Raw genomic sequence first — 20,210 nt, forward strand, 5'->3', positions numbered from 1 at the left:
AGAATTGGGCCCATGACGTCATGCTTCCGGTTGTGTCAGTTCGAATCAAATTCACCAAAATGAATTCATTTCTCATGCCATGCTTCTTGATGTTTTGATGATTTTTTTAGCACACGGCATATGTTCTTTAATCTCATTAAGGGCAGTTGTTTCCATAGATGAAGAAATAAGCCAAACAGTGGTAAAAGTAACAAGTTCAGAACTATGAAAGAAAAATGCAGAACAAACATATTCCCTGCAGGCTGCACCTCGACGTTTTGCTCTTTTTACCCTGTTTTCTGAAGCAGAACATCTTCTGGCCAGTTATCAGTAAACACCATTACAAACTTCCATGGTACAAACAAACAATGAGCCCATCCTCCAACAAATGGTATTACTGCTAGTACCAAACGTATTACTTGATCATCAGTATTAATAGAGAGGCACATAACCAATCAATCATTACTGAAAATGCCGCCCAAAATGCTGATTATTCTTAAACTGTCAAATAGTTCCTCTTCTACGAAAAATATACGCAGCATTCTGCGTCTTGCACTGGAATACATTATGGAGCATGAAACAAATTCAGAGGGTAGTAATAGTAGTACCAACAGACTGAAAACAATTACGAATGTCAAACTTCAGCCACCATGCAAATCCATTTCAAACAATGCTACTATTAGGAAAACCCAAGCACTGACAAGCATCCCAAACTGAATTTTTCCCTGCAACATAAGCATGTGATTCACTCCTGGATAGGAACACAGCCATTTTTGCATGCAATTCATCAAACCATACAGGAAAAACAGAAGAACTTTAAGAGTTGTTACGACACACATACAGCGAAATCAAACTTCCAGTGAACACATGGATCTTAGCTGACTTAATCCAGCTAAGAGACAATGAGACACCACCGAATTACACCATATTCTAGCCATTCTGCTATTGAACTGTTCAACAGAAGATATGGCATCATCAGGAACAATTAGCAACAGAAGACAAAACATTGCAAACGGGATCACATTTCCAGCCAGATCGGCAGCAAGCATACGTCGACATCAGAAATCGCTTTGGGCATCTCAGGGAAGGATCCAAACCGGAGGCGAGTGGTTCGATGGGGCTTCCTCCGGGAAGAAGCTCTCGATCTGGCGAGTTGGTCCCGACCATCTGCCGCTGTCGGTGCAGCTGAACTGCAACTGGTCGGGGTTCTGGAACAGCAGCTCGTCCTTGTGCCAGTCTCGGAAGCTCCCGTCATCCAGGAAGTAGACGCCTTCCTCGAACCCGGCGTGATCAGCCACCTGGTGAGACCTGGAGCAGCCTCGCCCGACGAACAGCATCCGACCATCTAGATTGGGCAGCTCGTTCCAGGCGTACTTAGGAGTGTAGTGAAAGATGTGATCTGGCATATCAGACGACGACTCTGCCATCTGGAACACCCGGAACGCCGACGTCGGCTGCCCACGACGAGGAGTGAGCCTGACGACCATGAGCAGCTCGTCGCGGGACTCCACGAGGTAGCGTGCCACGACGCGCTCACCGTAATGGCGACCCTCGTGGCTGAAATGACGAAACTCCCTCTGCACATGAATTTCTCCAATGTCTTCACCTTCATCGCAACGGGGCGTATACACAAACATGTACTCTGCTTCGGCGAGGACATGGAAGGAACCCTTGTGGAATATGAGGTCCTCTAAACCTGGCCCTTCAGGGGTCATCATCTTATCAATCGTATCACATTGTCCCAAGCGCCAGAACGCGAGCTGCCTGTCAGTGCCGGAAACACCCCGGCGAGACGAAACTATGGCGCCGATGACGCTCTGCCCTTGCACCTGTGATGAAGACAGGGTCGCCGCGAGGATGACCAAGGGGATGTGCAATCCATTGTTCAGTACAAAGAGGGAGGGAAGCTTGAAACTACCGCCGAGCCTGTGCCTGTGCCTGCCGATGGTGAGGAACACCCAGCCGCCATCGACAGAGCCGAAGCAGCGCGCCGCGCGAGCGTCCTCCTCCTCCACCCGGAACTGAAACCGGTGGGTGGCGCAGCCTCTGGAGACGCAGGATAAGGAGGGACCTCCGGCTTGCGGGATGAAGATCAACGGAAGCGGCCGCGGCGGCTGGTTCTCCGCCTTGATGACCATGCGCCAGTAGTTGCAGACCTGGCCCATGTGAAGGCAGTCGAAGGGGCATGGGAGGAGGTCGTAGATGACCCTGAGGATGTCGGGGACGACGTGGACGTCGGAAAGGCGCGGAGCTGGCGCGTCCATGGGAGGCGGGTCGGGAAGGAGGAGAGGATTTCTGTTGCTTTGGACGCTCGGTGGTGGGCTAATGGCACGAGGGGCCACGAGGAGGAAGACGAGATTCCGTTTTGCTTCTGGAAGGTCTCCTACTTGAGGCCTATTTTTCACCCTCGTCAGGTGGGCCGTGGGCCTAAACCCCTTGGCCCAATAAACCTGTTGTGACGTGAAACGAAAAATGCAGAGCAGACTTATGTGCCCTGCAGCCCTGCACCTCAACTGCTGCTCTCGTTAGTACTGTAATAATTTAGTATGCACATTTTCCTTCTTTCATTGCTTATAAACTAAATTGAATTTTTAAAGTTAAATTTATAATTGATTTTAGGGTTTTTATCATAGTTCAATTTTTAGCCTTATTTTTAGGTCGCTAAAAATATGTATAAAAATTTATTTGCAATTGCTTTTGCAAATATGGCCGCGTTCGGTTGTTTAGGGGTAGGTTAATTTATCCCGACACGGAAAACGTAGTAATAGATTAATACATGATTAATTAATTATTAATTATTAAAAAATATAAAATAAATTAATATGATTTTTTGAAACAATTTTCATATAAATTTCTCTTAAAAAATACACTTAAAAAATACACAGTTTAGCAGTTTGGAAAGCGTGCGCGTGAAAAATAAGAAGGATAAGTTATCTTAGGGGATAGAAGAACGCGGCCAATATTGTTTGTCTTTCTACGATGCCCCACCAGTGATGAAGGTGAATATGCCCTGGCTGATTAATTGGCTACGACGCGGCGCACCATGGCATATACTATAGGGGTCATTACTTGGCCTTTTTACGTAGAAAACAAAACAACATATTTATAAAAAAAATAAATTATAAATACAACTTTTATATACCTTATATACATGTCCTTAAGGATATAAAAGCAAAATCTAAAAAATAAACTATGATAAAACCCTCAAAATTGACTCCAAAATTAAATTAAGAAATCAAATCAAATTTTGTTCTATAAGCATATGTAGAATTAAAAGATGATGCCCTATCAATCTTGGGAGTTATTGTTTGGCTTTTTATGAAAAAAAACGTCAAATAGCATATTTGTAAAAAATAATTTATGAATAAGAATTTTATTTACGTATTTTTACTGATCTAAAAGCTAAGCTAAAGTTAGAAATAAATTTTGATGATGAACTTACGATTAACTTTAAATATAAAGTTAAAAAATAAATTTTATTTATAAACACAAGCCAGCCAAGCAAGACGAGAGGACGTTTGCCCCGGGGAAGTCTTGTCACGCAAGCAACTGGAGATGTACATGCATTGAGCCTCGCCCTCATTCTCATCCAAGGGGATATCTGAGCCATTGAAATAGGATTAAATAGTACAGTGGCCCGTATATATTACGCGGTTAGCGTTATAAATTGTATCTACATAGAATATGTTATCTAGATAATAATTATTTTAATTATTTAATTCGAATTAAAATTTCCTAAATTATATTTTTACGTGTAACCTCATTTACATGTATTCTAAATTGTACTGGTACATAAACTTTTTTCTATATAATAATTAATTTACCATTTAAATTTTATATAGTTCTAAATTATATTTATAAATGTACTCTTTCTCTTAATTTTTCCAATTTTTCACAAAAATTTTAGATCTTTCCAAATTGTATTTATTAGATATTTTTAAATTGTATTTATAGATGGACTCTTTTCTCGATATCAATTATTTTAAAATTTTTAATCTAAGATTTGAATTTTTCTAAACTGTATTTACACCTGGACTCTTTTTATTATTTTTATTTACGTTTTATTCCGAAATTATATTTTTAATCTAATTCTTTTTAACCGGAATTTTAGACGTTTCCAAATTGTATTTACATATGGACTATTCACTCAGTATCAATTATTTTAAACTTTTTAATCCGAGATATTTACATGTAGACTCTTTTTTATTATTTATCTTTATTTTTAATTATGAAATTCTAATCTAAGTATTTTTAACTAGAATTTTAGATATTTCTAAATTGTATTTATAGATGGACTCTTCCCTCAATGACAATTACTTCAAAAAAAAATTATCCAAGATTTTGATTTTTCTAAACTTTATTACACATGGACTCTTTTTATTATTCTTCTTTATTTTTAATTGATCTTTTCTTTCCACGTACGATTCTAAAAATAATACGTAGTATTACCTCCCTGATTTTCATTGTCCGAGTCAAAATGAAACCGTTCGCCGCCTAACCTGCTAGATAACAACGTGAAATATCTGCATGCTCGTTACTCCGTATTTTCCTTTTTATCTCATTTTCTTCGAATAGATGTTTTTTTTTTCAACAACCCCAGCGCCGGGCCGGGGAGAACGGCAGGTCTGATATATATATACCCCTGCTGCATCCGCTACGCCATCGCCATCGGATCCACCCCTAACTTCCCTGGCCACCGGAGAGCGCCAACAGCTGCAGATCAATAGATCATCCCTAAGGTGTGCCTCCTCTTCCCCTTGCCCTCCTCCACAGCTTCTTTTTTTCATGTTCCTCGCTACAGCTAACCTCTTTCGTCTCTCACCAAACCCCTAGAAACCTCTATCTATATTGGTTCTTTTCTGCTCTCACAGCAACTGGTCGAGGTTATGGGCTCTTCTGCCTGCAGCCGGCTCTCATGCCAAAAATTGTGACACTTTTTTTGAGTGTCATGACCGCTTCGTCTTAGCATGCGTCGGATGTGTATCTATGTTTTGGAATACATCTTTTAATGCTGACTTTTCTCTTGTGAAATTAACTTTGAGTGCTGCGTTATTTCCTCTAAAACCTATGTTCTTTCAGGTATATACGTTATACAAGGGATATGCCTCGAGTGGGGGACCCGGATGGAAATTGTTTACCAAGAGTTCTTGCAGAGATTGCATACTGCTACAGCATCTACCGTTTTAATCAAGACCACTGCGTTGCCTTACTATATTTAAACTCATTCTGGGGCTGTTTAGTAACAGGAATCAGTTATGTGGCATTGAACACTGTATTTTTAGTCCTAGATAAGATGGATGCACCCGATGCACGGCCATGGAATAGAGGAAGATAAGATATATGATGACGCATGCAACACTTAATTTTTCAGTTTAGGTTGAACCTTAATAGTTAATATATGCATCATTGCATTCTAGTGTAGGACAATTATTTTTTTTACTTAAATTGTTTTAGTTGAAATTTGAAGCTTGTGTATATATACAAATATGCTTTATACAAGCTAGACCTATTGAAAGTAAATGAAGTTTCGACTCAATTGGTTCGAATGCATTGCACCTCCATCGTTGGACCGGAGGTCGCACCCGCATAGCAAGCGGCTCCGGAGTCCGTACTTACTCCGCTCGCGTGGCCCGGCAACATGTAGCGTAATAGTGGTATCCACCACCGTTGATTTGAAAGGGTATTTTCGTTATTTGTTTTAATAAAGACAGAGGTAAATTAGTCTTTTGTTTTATTTGCTAATTAGGCCAAGATATCAGGCGCGTAACTGCACGGCGCAAGAAAAGAAAGAAAAAAAGAGTACGCAGCCGTGCGAGAAAGAAGATGCACCGAACAGAACGAATCGTTCCCGTCGCCTCCACCGTCCGCCGGACCCCGCCTCCCATCCGTCTCCGCCGCCGTCCGCCGGACCCCGACTCCCATCCATCTCCGTCGCTGGCCCTCTGCCGCCCACGGCCGGCCTCGCCTCCCATCCGACTCGGCCGCCGGTCCTCCGCCGTCGGCCTCGTCTCCCATCGGTCTCCGTCGCCGGCTGCGTCTCCCATCCGCCGCCGGATCCGCCTCCACAAGTCGGCCCTCCAACAGATCTACATCCATCCCGCGGCGGCGGCCGCTGCCCACATCCGCCACCGGTGAGTTTATTTTATTACCTGTAGTTTCAGGCTGCAACGTTTGCCTAGGTACAACCACTGCAACTGGCTTCTCATCCTCTGGGTTAATGAGCTTATATTGATCACCAAATTTGTTCTGTTGATAATCAAGAATCAAAAATAGATTAGACATTCAATCATCTATACAATCTTACACTTCTGAAGAAACCATCTTTTCATGTGTCCTAATATCTGCAGCCGATTTATGATCTTCTCATAACTTTTCGCTGGTTGACCACGCAAATTGCCCTTAAACAGTATTCCACCCTTATGTCGAAAAGGTAGTAAACAAAATTAGTTGCATTAAATAGTATTTAAATAGAAACATTTCAAATCAGTATAAAATATATGCATCGTTATTCTGGTATAACTATGTATGAGTTGAGAACAGACGGAACTTTAAGTGATCTGATATTCTAACAGAGTTGTAAATAAAATATTTTAACAGAGCCATATTCAAGTGATATGGTATTCAAACAGAGTTATAACTACAAAATTTGCGCATAATATGTGGTAAACCATAAACCATGATATTGCGTATAGTCACCTCATAAGGCTCCTGGCTGGTCACAAAAAACGTGTCAAAACCAAAAACTTGATCCTTGAGAATGTCTATCGTAGCCTTGGAGATCTTAACAGATTCGTCAAGTTGTTGCTGCATGTCATTGAGATGTAAATAGACCATAAGCCTCATTTATCAGGCTCCAGAATTCAGTAATATAAGATCAAAATAGTATTACATATTTTTCTATTTAATAGCCATTGCACATCTGCACTAGTGAAAGTGCAAGAAACAAGAGGCATCCATATTTGAAAGTGCAAGAAACATCCGCCACCGGATCTGCATCAACAAATCACACATGTATGGGAGACATGATCCCATTAGACTGCCATAACCTACTCAAGCTCAGGCACCACATCTACAGGTTACAAGTTGTCAATTTTGTCAATACAAATTTAGAAAATCGAAGCAAACCATTTGTTTTTCATGAACCAGTTGTTCACTTAGTGCTGAAAAGATGACACGAATATTGCTTTGACTAATTTAACATGTATTGTTTCCTCGTGCAGGAAAATATTAATGATTATAGACAAAAGATTGTTGCTATCTTATATCTGTCGCCTGCAAACAAGATAGGACCTTCAAACCAAGCAAATAATAGTGCTCAAAACTCCGTCGAAATATAATGATGACAGTAGTAGGCATACCTATAGTACAGTTATATGTGTATTTAGTTTCGGACGGTTAATTTTTAAGTATTTCTATTATACTTATTTCAAATACACAGAGTGAGTTGCAACTAATGCCTTCAAATAATAGTAATTAGTGTTTACTATTTTCCGGCGTACAACAACTACACAGACCATGTGAGGGAAGTAAATGTGTTGGTGTTAATTACGGCCTGGATTTCTCCAGGAATCGGGATACATGGTCTGCATGACGTAATCAGCCAATTGATTGAGCTAGGGACTACAGTAGTCAGTAGTAAGTAGCTGCCATTTATCGAGGACAACAAAAGGAATAATCAGCTTAGTAGTCCAGAATATCTTTAATGTATAAACAGCTTAGTAGTCCAAAATGTCTTCAATGAATCCATAATTTTTTAACTCCACGACTCCAACACAAAAGGAATAATATTCTGAATCAGTTAAAAAATTGGAATATCCATCATAGTCCAGAAATAAAGATATTGTAGCACTGCAATTGATAACCACCCCATTAAATTTTACAGCTTACAACAACAGGTTGCAATGCTCCCTATTGGACTGACGCGATCACAACCACGTTTTGGCCGGCTTCTTGTCCTTCTTATCTACCCTGCTGTCAAACTAATCTGCACGCCTCCGATTCGTAAGTGAATCTGTACGCACGACGCCTGTCAAACTAATCTGCACGCCTCCGATTCGTAAGTGAATCTGTACGCACGACGCTGTGTTACTGGGACTAGGTAGAAGATTGGGTCGGCATATCACCTGGTTTTGTCCTGGTTAGCAGGAAGCATAATTGATAAACCACTCGAGACTCTGCATGACAAGATAACTGAACATTAGTTGCCGTGGCACACTAAAAGTCTGGTTAGTTACTATGCCATATCGGAATTTGAGGAGAAAACAAACCATTAGGCATTTAAGCGGATCATCATTCTTCATCCTCGTGTGAGTCTGCATTTGTGCGGTGGTTACACATTTCTGTTATTTGCAAGGATCATTATACTGTGAGTTGGAATAAGCATGTGAAGATCTATCACTAAGGCGATTCATGGCATTTGACATCTGGTTGGAGATAAAATGAAAACGACAACATACAAAACTGAGCAAAAGTCTGAAACTTGTGCTTATGGAAGTAGTACTGAACGAATAGAAGACTACAGACATAAGAGAAAAGGCATGCCAGTGATGGATGATTAAAGTATTTACCTCCATAACCAAATGGCATCATGACTCATTATCTGTGGCAAGGCAAGCAAGGGCTACCACTGCGGTTTAGAAGTGTTTACCTCCATAACCAAATTGTTTGTGGTCTAGAAGTGAAAGCATGGCCAGGTACTTCGCTAGGTCCTCGACTCTGTCATCTGCATTTGCAGCCTTCAGATAGAACCTGCAAAGTTGTAGCAAACAATTGTTAGTTTCTTATTCATTCCGTGCAATTGACACAAATAAATGAGACCCTATATCTACCTATATTGGTTCTTTTCTGCTCTCACAGCAACTGGTCGAGGTCATGGGCTCTTCTCCCTGCAGCGGGCTCCCATGCCAAAAATTGTGACACCTTTTTTAGTGTCATGACCGCTTCGTCTTGACATACGCTGGATGTGTTTTGGAATACATTTTTTAGTGCTGACTTTTCCCTTGTGAAATTAACTTTGAGTGCTGCGTTATTTCCCCTAAAACCTGTGTTCTTTCAGGTATATACGTTATACAAGGGATATGCCTCGAGTGGGGGACCCGGATTGAAATTGTTTACCAAGAGTTATTGCAGAGATTGCATACTGCTACAGCATCTACCGTTTTAATCAAGACAACTGCGTTGCCTCACTATATTTAAACTCATTCTGGGGCTGTTTAGTAACAGGAATCAGTTATGTGGCATTGAACACTGTATTTTTAGTCCTAGATAAGATGGATGCACCCGATGCACAGCCATGGAATAGAGGAAGATAAGTAAGATATATGATGACGCATGCGACACTTAATTTTTCAGTTCAGGTTGAATCTTGATATATGCATCATTGCATTCTAGTCTAGGACAATTATTTGTTTTACTTAAATTGTTTTACTTGAAATTTGAAGCTTGTGTATATATACAAATGTGCTTTATACAAGACCTATTCATAGTAAATGAAGTTTATAACTCAATTGGTTCGATTGCATTGCACCTTGATCGTTGGACCGGATGACACACCCGTACTGGAGGACGCACCCGCCCGCACAACAAACGGCTCTGGCCTTACTCTGTTAGTGTGGCCAAATCAAGGTCGAAACCTCTTGCCGTCGTCCGCCGCTGATACGGTCGGGGCTTCCGTCATCAAGGTCGAAACCTCTCGCCGACGATCTCATCTTTCTTCATTGCTGCGCAAGACACCCGCTCGTCCTACAGTGGCCAAATCATCCGCAGCTCCTCCGCCTACACAGGTAATTTGTTCACCGGTGTCCACTCTCACCAAGCCAAATCATATATGCATAACAGTGCATCTATTGTGTGATTAATGTTGTACATTAGCAGGAGCAGCAAATATATATGCAACCATGCAAGTAGTACTTCGATCGTAAGTACATCCAAATTGAGATAGTTTAAATGCTTAGTTTATATGGCTAGCTGTATGCTTAGTTTATTTAGCAGCCTACATATATACATACTGCATTCACAAGTGATTATCTAGTAACTTCGAAATAGTTGAGTGTTGGCTTCAGTTCCTTCAGTGCCAATAAGTAAGCTGTTGTATATATTTGGGCAAAAGCAAAATAGCAGATGACAGAAGCAAAGTAGCCGATTTTTTTTTTTTTGAGTTTAGGGAACGAGATGCTACTGAAGAGGGGCTTTAGTGCTTAACACGCCTGTGATTTGAGATTTGGTCAGATACTGCTCTTGTTGTGTAATCTAGATACTGCTCTTGTTCTGTAATCTAGAGTTCTAGATAACTGGGTTCTTAAAATGGCAACAATTTTATGGTCACAATTATCATCGAGGGAATTTGTATAACTAGCTTCAATGATCTTCTGTATGCTATTTAACATCACTTTGTGTTGCAGTTTATTTGCGGGTTGACGGTCTGACCGCAAATAGCCTAGTGGGCCGGATGTGGGTCGGCAGGTTGCCACAATATAACTCGCGAACGCTGCAGACGGGTTGCGGGCACCCGCGACCCGCCCCACCTGCATCGTTAGCAACACGTAATGTTATGATATGAAAACCATTTACAATTTTTAAGAGAGATGATTGTTTGGCTTTGCTTGGAGCCTTGGAATAGGATCGTAACAAAATTCCATCAATATATATACAAGAGAGCAAGATTAATATATGCACTCTCTTAGTATAAGCTATTCTATACCCTTCCAATGCCTCCCAAGGCCCATCCTACCTCTCACCCTCCTCCCAAAGCCTAAAAACGATTCCCACCTTATTTAAAGGCTGGTCAAAAGATTAATCCTGTGGATCAACCGCCTTATGGTCTTCCTCTCATGTCTCTCGCCTCACAAGAATGACGACTAAATTGCAGTAACAACGTCGAAACATACCTAGGAGGGATCTACTTTTTTAAAATATTTTTTTCGAACAACATGATACAAAAGTTCTTAAAAAATAATATATGAGGTAAGAGATAAAATTGTTTAAAGTTCGAAATCTTAACAAATATCTAGAAGTGCACTAACGATGCGTCTTCTATGTAGGAATAACACTATGTTGCTATAAAATATGTGTATTGTTACTGCATAACTACAGTAACGTCGTGATAGAACTGCAGTAACATCGCGATATACGTGCAGTAACATGTGTGTTGCATAATTGCAGTAACATCGTGATAGAAATACTGTAACATCACGATAGAAGTATAGTAATATCATGGCTGGATACGGTTGCTACCGTATAACTAATGCACGTGAGATAGCTAAAAATATTGTATTCTCAATCTTTAAAGAGTAATATCTCATATGTTTTATATTATTTTTCAAAACCGTTTTCACCACATTGGTTAAAAAATATGATTTAAAAAACTAGATCTGTCATGACTATATTTTGACGTTGTTACTGTATTTTATAAGACATGTTATTGTATTTTTGCCTTCATGTTACTGCACTTTTCAGAACGACGAGAGTTGAGAAAAGTAAGGGTGGACAAAGGTCAAATGACGGGTTTAACCGGTAGGATAGAGCTTTGACCAAGCTAGAAGAGTGATTTTGAGCCTTTGGAAGGGGTGGGAAAGGTTTGGGCCTTTTGAGGGGAGGGGGCATAGAATAACTTATTCTAAAGGGGTGTACATATTATTTTTGCTATATACTTACATACATACATATAGCAAAAATAATATGTACACCCCTTTAGAATAAGTTATTCTATGCCCCCCTCCCTTTTAAGACCCAAATCCTCTCCCACCCCCTTCCAAAGGCCCAAAACCCCTCTTCTAGCCTGGTCAAAGCACTCTCCTACCGGTAGCCATTTTTTTAACTGAAACCGAGATGAGACCGAACCGAAACCTGAAACCGTACCAAAATGTCAGCTAATTCGGTATATGTCCTGTTCCTTGGTTTTAATTTCGGTCTCAACTTGCTCTATTTGTTTTTGTTAATGAGCATCCATTGGCTTGTCTAATGTACTACCTTCGTCCCTAAACGTTTGACGCCGTTGATTTTTTAAGGCATGTTTGACTATTTATTTTATTCAAAAAATTATATAATTATTAATTACTTTTATATCATTTAATTTATTTCTAAATATACTTTTATGCATATATATAGCTTTACATATTTTTAAAAAAATTAAATAAGACAAATAGTCAAATGTGTATAAAAAAGTCAATGGCGTCAAACATTTAGGATGGAGGAAGTATATCATATCGATATGTGTTTCTTACCAGATTCTCTTTGTTTCTTACTCTCCTAGAGGAAAGTATTTCTCACTGCTCGATTGGATATTCACTTCTTTCTTACACGTGACCTAATCAACCACAGACGTAAAATCCCAGGGAGATAGCCTAAAGGGGGGTGAATAGGCGACCTGAAAATTCTTTCGAATTGCTGCGGTTAGTAGAGCTGGACCGTCCGGGCTCAGGGGACGGACCGTCCGGTCGGGGCCTTCGGGTTGAGCCAAGGCCTCTGGCCAGACTGTCCGGGTATGAACACCGGACCGTCCGGTCAGTGAAAGAGAGGACTTTTCAGTCCTCCTTTCTTGGTGTGGTTCCTGTGAACGTGTAGTGTGTGTGTTGAAAATGAACTCAGAAAGAACACAGAAACAGCGAAAAGAGAAGGAAGGCACAAATATGAACACGAGAGATTTTTACCCGAAGTTCGGATCCTTCAATCCTACTCTCCGTTGAGGCGCTCCACTGAGCGGGATCTCTCTCGATCATTTTCCTCTCTTGGCTTCTTCACACAAGATCGACACGGGTCTCTGAATTCACTCCTAGGTACTAGCAAGTCCTTGATCGACCACCAAGGTCAAGATCAACCTCTTGCCTAGTCCTTGGATGCAATTCGCTCTACCCTACAACCTTCTAAGAAGAACCACAAGAATCCACTAGAGAACTTGTATTTTTTCTTGCGGAGGTTAAGCGTCAACCTTCACAAACTTGATCCCGGACAATCCACAAAACTTGGAGGCTCGCGGGCGACGCCTATCCGTCTAGGAGCTCAAGCTCCAGGAGTAATAGGCCTCCACGTCTCCACATGCATCCTTTTGATCGCTCAAAATTAAGTGATCACTTTCTTGAAGGCTCAAGAACTCTCAATGTCACACACTAATCCCTCTTAACACAACCTAGGCTAGATTCTCTCTTTAATCACTCTAGGAGGTGTTGGGATTGGTGGGGGAGGCTTGGAGAGGGCTAGAACCAGCCTAGGAACTCTATGATTTGAACTAGAAACCTCACCAATAGCTAGAATCCCGAGGTGGGTTATATAGGGTTGTCAAATGTCAGTTAGCCGTTGGATAAAGTTACATGGCCGGACTGTCCGGGCCCAGGGGCCGGACCGTCCGGCCCACACTTGGTTCTGGAAGCTGCCTAGGGCCGAACTGTCTGGTCCAGGCTCTCTGGAAATTTTCTTTCCTAGCCTATAACATTCACTAAATCACTCATGGATGCATGTGTTGACTAGGTGACCCCTCTTAATAGTATGAATTATCTTATGACTCCAAGAAAAAGAGAAAAACGTATTTCTAAGACTTCAAATCCGTTCGTTTTTCATCTTGTGGATCACTTCTAGTCTAATCTTGAACCTTTCGCAATAGAGCACGAATAAAGCTTCGCTTTACTTCTCTGTAATCACAAGCAGTTAGCGCACACATGTTTTGACTAGGATTATCATTAATTATCGAAAACCCGCTTTAAGGGCTAGATGCACTTTCAGATGAACCATTGGCCAACCGAGGCGGCACTATATCTCTTGAAGAGGTGAGAAAAAAGAAAAAAAAAAGTGAGAAACTGTAAGACTCAAAATTGTGATGGCCAAGCCCAACTCCTTGAGCACGAGGCTTCTTGGGCCCAAGAAACTGAGTTCCCAATGGCCCAAATCTTATCTAATTGCTATAAAAAGGCCCAGTGGAGCCCAGGCCGAGAGATGCAAGGCCCTCCCCCACCCACCGGCTTCCAGAAGCAATAGCAAAGGATTCAAACGTAGTCGTCTTCCTCGCGACGTCGCCTCGCCGTCGTCTCGTCTCGCTTCCGCCATCCAACAGCAAATCGTGGCCTCCACTTCCTAGCCATCTCCCATGGAGGAGGAGGCGGCATTGCCCTACCCGTCGTCCTGGAACGAGCTCCCCGCCAACCTCCTGTACGAGATCACCCGCCGCATCCCGTGCAAGGCCGACCGCGTCCGCATGCTGACCGTGAGCCGCTCATGGCGCACGTCGCTTCGGGAGCCTCCGGTAAGGCCCCTGCCTCCACAGCTCCCGTGGCTTCTCCGCCCGTCCTCCGGTGGCCCTACCTTCTCCTGCCTCCTCAGCGGCGCCGACGAGGGCAGCGTCCACCGCTTCCGCGTCCCAGTCGACTTGCCCGCCGCGCGCTACTTCGGATCATACGACGGCGGCTGGCTCGCTTATGGACATAATCTCGGCCACACGCTCGTCAACCTCTGCAATGGACGACGCTTCCGCCTCCCCGAAGTTGTCCCGTGCCCCTGGCCGACGAAATCAAAGGAGTTCGCCATGATCATGCTCGCTGCCGCCACCCTCTCCTCCCCTCCAAGTTATACCGACGACCGATGCTTCGGCGCCGACGACCTGAGCGGCGTGCGACACACGACGTTCAGCCATCCTTCTCTGATCCCCTACCCCATGGCGATTCGCCCGGGTCTGCAGCCCTGGTGGGAATCGTTTAAACATAACCTGAAAAATCAGGGCACACTGATAGTGGATAAAATTTGGAAGAGAGAGGAACATCCAGATGCTATGCAAGAGGAAAGAATCAAGATGGCGGCATTTGAGTTAGATGATCAGAGACGGGCACGTTTCATGGCGTGGGCACGTGCTGCCGTTAACGAGGCAAAGTGGAAAGAGCCTCGCCTCGGGCCGGTTCTCAAGCTCGAGTTTGACGACCCGCTTTGGATGGAGGTAGAAGCCACGCGGACGTCGTCACCGACGCCTTCGCCTCCGCAGACCGAGTGCCACTATCTCGTTGCGATCGGCATAGTTGCTGTTGCCGGCTACGTGATAGTTAAGTATTGGCTGTGGCGGTAGCACAGAACGCACGGGTTCGGTCGTCTCTCATTCTCCCTGAAGCCGGGTGAAGATACTGGAAACAATGCTGAAGCTCAAGTTGATGTTGACATTCTGCAAGCTGGATTAATTACACATTTCGTTATTGTTTCCTCTTACTGCTTTGAGCATGAGATAGTTGTTGCTGCTTTGTGACTGAGATAGCTATTGTTGCTTTGTGAACGGGATAGGATTGTTTTTGATTAGTCTGGTACAATCACAATGACATGGTCGATATTAGCTGAAATCACTTACTGACATCAATCTCCTACTTTGGTATATGTACTTAGCAGTTCATTACTGCATTTTCGCACTTTCTGGTGCTCTCTGACCTCTGAGATTTTGGTGAACTTTAATATTGAAATGACTGGGCTAGATTCCTGTTATGTCTCTTGTTATACGATGCCTGAATTGAAAATGTAATGTATGTAGGTGCTTGGATTTTACTCAGGTTTGCTGCAGCATCCCCTTTCTAGAACTGTATTTGTATTCATGGAATGTGAAGTGTGATCATGTTGTTTTTTTTTTTTGGCTCCTACAAGAATGTACAGATCACTCAACAAGTGAGAGCATTGAAGTTCCAATCAGAAACAACTAAGTTATGGTTCACTTTTTGTTCTTTCTATAGATCATTAAATTTGCATTGTCAGATGCTTTTCTAGATTTTACTGAACTTGCAGATATCTTAACTTGCCGGTAGTTCGTCCGCTGGCGAGGAAGAGCCATCCCCGGCCCGGTCGTACGATCCGAAGAAACGCGCGGACCTCAAGTCGGCGGGGACGCGGACGCGGTGCAGACTGAGATCGTCCGCGCCACTGAAGAGGCAGGAGAAGCCCCGCCCCCCCCCCCCCCCCCTCCCCGGCCAACGGGTGGAGGAGCCACGGGAGCTGCTGGAGGCAGGGGCGGCAGGTGCCGAAGGTAGCGGACGCGGTCGAACTTGCACGGGACGTGGTATGAGATCCTACGCAGGACTGAACGGGGCAGATAATTCCACCGCCGCCCTGACGGCGCCATTGGAGCCGGAAGGAGCGGGAGGAGATGGCTGGGAAGCGAGAAGAGACGACGGTGACGAGGAAGACGACTGCGGTTGAATCGATTATTATATTCTTGTTGCTTCTGGAAGCCGGTGGGCGACGACGGCGTTGTCAGCGTGGGCTGCTAAGAGATGGGCCGTTATTGCAATTGGATCAGGTTGGGCCGTAGAGAGCTGAGTTTCTTAGACCCACAGTTACAACGGTTTATAAACCAAATTTTAAATTTTAAAACTTAATTTTAGACTTAATTTTATGTTTTTTCAGCATGATGCGTTTTACAATTTTTGCTTTTAAGTCGTCATGAACACATGTATTAATATTTTACATGAAAATTATTTTTTATTTAAAAAACGCTTTTTCGTCTTTTCTTCAAAAAAAAAAAAGCTAAAAGATGGGAGCCTTTAAAGTCTACGATTGGGCCTGTAAAACATTGCAAGTCTCATACGCCATCGGTGTCCCTGAGCCACCATCTCTGAATTCCGAACAGTTAGGACGGAGTTAGAACACAAAGATCAATCAAATGATGAAATGAAGCACAAGAGGAGAATTCAGTTCTAGACTCAGTTCAGGATGTAGGTTTTGATTTTTCTTCTTTAGGAACTTGTCCTAAGTAGAGAGTCATGTCACCTTCAGACATTATGTTTCACCCGATGCGAAGAATCAAATATTTCGGTTGCTAGAATCCTGATGATTACAACATGGGCAGAATAATCACAAATGTACACACTTCCAGCTAGCCAACCACACATGGAACAATATCGGCGTCTCATACTTCTCTCTTATCTATCATACAGAATGCAATTTGAAGTTTATGACCCAGCATTTTCTCCAGGGTTCGTTGCTCGAGCATTCAGGAGGGGCTGAAGCGCCTTGACGACATTGCTCATGTTTGGTCGAAAGTCTGCTTCATACTGAACACATAATGCCGCGACAGCTGCAAACTGTTTGAAACAATACATAACAGCAAAGATTTAAAAACTGGGTGTACAAGAAAGTGCTGCCAATAATAAAACTTTGACAGACTTATTGTTGAATTCAGGCATGCTTCAAGAACCGTGTTAATTACAAATATATATAATCCAAATCTTAGCTGTCAGCAACAAAAGCTTCTGGCTATAAGGTAAAATATTAGTCTGATTATTATAGATGACAGTCGTGTTGTAGAACTAAATAAGTTCAGCTGTTCAGGTGCATTTACACTGTTTAATCTTTAGCCATCAGCTTTTTGCACATTTTCAAGAAACTCAAAATGATATCTGGAGCAGTGCTACTTAAATAAACTATGGCAACAAACAGACAAGAGGTTATCTCTGATACCTTTGCAACAGCTTTAGGAGGATAGTCCCCTCCAAGTCTTGAGTCAACACATTGCCTGACCTTGTCTTCACTAAGCCTTGGGGTGGCCTGCCAGTGTTGAATAAACAATTAACTCAGTCCAGCAAATAGAAGGCAAGCCATAATATTCTGATAATCACAAATAGCATATGTGAATGAAACTTACCCATGTCACAAGACTCTGCTGTCCCCTGGTAATGTATGGTCAACAGGTTTCCTTCCAGTCAATAACTCAAGAAGAACAACTTCAAAGCTGTACACATCACTCTTGGAGCTAAGCTGTCCAGTCATTGCATACCTGACACCAAAATTTAAACCAAACATTAATTGATATAATTCTGAAGGTTCATTGGAGAATTGAAGAAAACCAGAACATACTCAGGTGCATGGTATCCAAAGGTTCCAAGAACCCTAGTTGAGTGAAGCCGGGCTGCCATATCAGGAGCTTGGTTTGAGAAATCAAAGTCGGCTATTTTAGCAACATCATCATCAAAAAGAAGAACATTGCTGGACTTGATGTCCCTGTGGATGATATGAGGCTGAGCTTTCTCAAGCACTGACAAGCATTCCAAACTGAAATTTTCCCTGCAACACAAGCATGTAATGCACCCCTGGATAGGAGCGCAATCATTTTTCCATTCAGTTCATCAAATCTTGTAGCAAAAACACAAGCACTTTAGGAGTTGCTACGGTACACATATGAAGAAACCAAACTACCAGTAAACAAATACATGGATCTTTGTTGACGTAATCCGCCTAAAATACACCGAATTACACCATTCTATCGCATTATCAGGAACAAACAGCGAGAGAAGACAATAGGCTGTAAACGAATCACATTTCAGTCCGATCGCTAGCAAACATACTGCAGACCTCAACATCAGAAATCAATTTTTGGGCATCTCTCAAGGGAGAATCCATACCGGAGGAGAGTAGCTCGATTGAACTTGCTCCGGGAAGAAGCTTTCGATCTGGCGAGTTGGTGCCGACCATCTGCCGCTGTCGGTGCAGCTGAACTGCAACTGATCGGAGTTCTGGAGCAGCAGCTTGTCCTTGTCCCCGTCGCTGAAGCTCCCGTCATCCAGGAAGTAGACGCCCTCCTCCTCGAACCCGGCGTGATCGGCCACCTGGTGAGACCTGGAGCATCCTCGCCCGACGAACAGCACCCGGCCATCTAGCTCGTGCCGCTCGTTCCAGGTGTACTCAGCAGTGCCGTCAAAGATGTCAACGGTCAGATGAAGCCGATCCCGCAGATGTACTATCTGGAACACCCGGAACGCCGACGTCGGCTGCCCACGATGAGGAGTGAGCCTGACGACCATGAGCAGCTCGTCGCGGGACTCCACGAGGTAGTGTGCTGCGACGTGCTCATCGTAATGGCGACCCACCTGGCTGAAATAACAATACCTCGTCTCTACAGAAATTTGTCCCATGTCTTCACCTTCATCGCAACGGGGCGTATACACAAACATGTACTCTGCTTCGGCGAGGACATGGAAGGAACCCTTGTGGAATATGAGGTCCTCTAAACCTGGCCCTTCAGGGGTCATCATCTTATCAATCGTATCACATTGTCCCAAGCGCCAGAACGCGAGCTGCCTGTCAGTGCCGGAAACACCCCGGCGAGACGAAACTATGGCGCCGATGACGCTCTGCCCTTGCATCTGTGATGAAGACAGGGTCGCCGCGAGGATGACCAAGGGGATGTGCAATCCATTGTTCAGTACAAAGAGGGAGGGAAGCTTGAAACTACCGCCAGTGCGGAGGTTGAGGAGCCTGTGCCTGTGCCTGCCGATGGTGAGGAACACCCAGCCGCCATCGACAGAGCCGAAGCAGCGCGCCGCGCGAGCGTCCTCCTCCTCCACCCGGAACTGAAACCGGTGGGTGGCGCAGCCTCTGGAGACGCAGGATAAGGAGGGACCTCCGGCTTGCGGGATGAAGATCAACGGAAGCGGCCTTGATGACCATGCGCCAGTAGTTGCAGACCTGGCCCATGTGGAGGCGGTCGAAGGGGCATGGGAGGAGGTCGTAGATGACCCTGAGGATGTCGGGGACGACGTGGACGTCGGAAAGGCGCGGAGCTGGCGCGTCCATGGGAGGCGGGTCGGGAAGGAGGAGAGGATTTCTGTTGCTTTGGACGCTCGGTGGTGGGCTAATGGCACGAGAGGCCACGAGGAGGAAGACGAGATTTCGTTTTGCTTGTAGAAGGTCTCCTACTTGAGGCCTATTTTTCACCCTCGTCGGGGTGGGCCGTGGGCCTAAACCCCTTGGCCCAATAAAGCTGTTGCGACGTTAAACGAAAAATACAGAGCAGACTTATGTGCCCTGCAGCCCTGCACCTCAACTGCTGCTCTCGTTAGTACTGTAATAATTTACTATGCACATTTTCCTTTTTGCATTGGCTTATAAACTAAATTTTTAATTTTTAAAGTTAAATTTATAATTAATTTTAGGGTTTTTATCGTAGTTTAATTTTTAGCCTTATTTTTAGGTCGCTAAAAATATGTATATAAAAATTTTATTTGCAATTGCTTTTGGAAATACATTGTTTGTCTTTCTACGATGCCCCACCAGACACCAGTGATGAAGGTGAATATGCCTTGGCTGATTAACTGGCTACGACGCGGCGCACCATGGCATATACTATAGGGGTCATTACATGGCCTTTTTATATAAAAAACAAAACAACATATTTTCAAAAATAATAATAATTATGAATACAACTTTTATATATCTTATATACATATCCTTAATGATCTAAAAGAAAAATTAAAAAAAACTATAATAAAACTCTCAAAATTGAC

At 43.3% G+C, this 20,210-nt stretch overlaps 3 protein-coding genes and 2 long non-coding RNA genes across 7 annotated transcripts; 1 reads left to right on the plus strand and 4 right to left on the minus strand.

Annotated features, from left to right (window-relative positions):
- Positions 1-693: 693 nt before the first annotated feature.
- Positions 694-2,297, minus strand: LOC102712729. Its single transcript, XM_015837557.2, has one exon. It carries the CDS (start codon positions 2,241-2,243, stop codon positions 1,059-1,061), a length of 1,185 nt encoding a protein of 394 aa, XP_015693043.2. The 5' UTR covers positions 2,244-2,297; the 3' UTR covers positions 694-1,058.
- A 2,334-nt stretch (positions 2,298-4,631) lies between these two features.
- LOC102712997 lies at positions 4,632-9,446 on the plus strand. Of its 3 annotated transcripts, XR_001550325.2 has the most exons (5): positions 4,632-4,718; positions 5,059-5,633; positions 5,726-6,110; positions 6,888-7,054; positions 7,200-7,605. It is a non-coding gene; the product is annotated as an uncharacterized LOC102712997 (long non-coding RNA). The 3 variants fall into 3 exon arrangements; XR_005811885.1 differs by lacking the exons at positions 6,888-7,054; positions 7,200-7,605 and adding an exon at positions 9,035-9,446; XR_001550326.2 differs by lacking the exon at positions 6,888-7,054 and having other exon boundaries at positions 7,200-7,598.
- LOC107304279 lies at positions 7,792-8,262 on the minus strand. The gene is made up of 3 exons (XR_001550324.2): positions 8,247-8,262; positions 8,103-8,153; positions 7,792-8,018 (listed from the first exon to the last, which is right to left on the minus strand). It is a non-coding gene; the product is annotated as an uncharacterized LOC107304279 (long non-coding RNA).
- Positions 9,447-16,880: 7,434 nt separating the features above from the next.
- Positions 16,881-18,186, minus strand: LOC121054494 (probable receptor-like protein kinase At2g47060). Its single transcript, XM_040524401.1, has 5 exons — positions 18,182-18,186; positions 17,785-17,991; positions 17,587-17,704; positions 17,389-17,475; positions 16,881-17,012 (listed from the first exon to the last, which is right to left on the minus strand). Exons 1-5 carry the CDS (start codon positions 18,184-18,186, stop codon positions 16,881-16,883), a joined length of 549 nt encoding a protein of 182 aa, XP_040380335.1.
- Positions 18,187-18,311: 125 nt separating this feature from the next.
- On the minus strand, positions 18,312-19,500 carry LOC121054495. Its single transcript, XM_040524402.1, has 2 exons — positions 19,393-19,500; positions 18,312-19,277 (listed from the first exon to the last, which is right to left on the minus strand). Exons 1-2 carry the CDS (start codon positions 19,498-19,500, stop codon positions 18,312-18,314), a joined length of 1,074 nt encoding a protein of 357 aa, XP_040380336.1.
- Positions 19,501-20,210: the final 710 nt, after the last annotated feature.

This window comes from Oryza brachyantha, chromosome 5, assembly GCF_000231095.2.
Source record: "Oryza brachyantha chromosome 5, ObraRS2, whole genome shotgun sequence".
Taxonomy (NCBI): domain Eukaryota; kingdom Viridiplantae; phylum Streptophyta; class Magnoliopsida; order Poales; family Poaceae; genus Oryza; species Oryza brachyantha.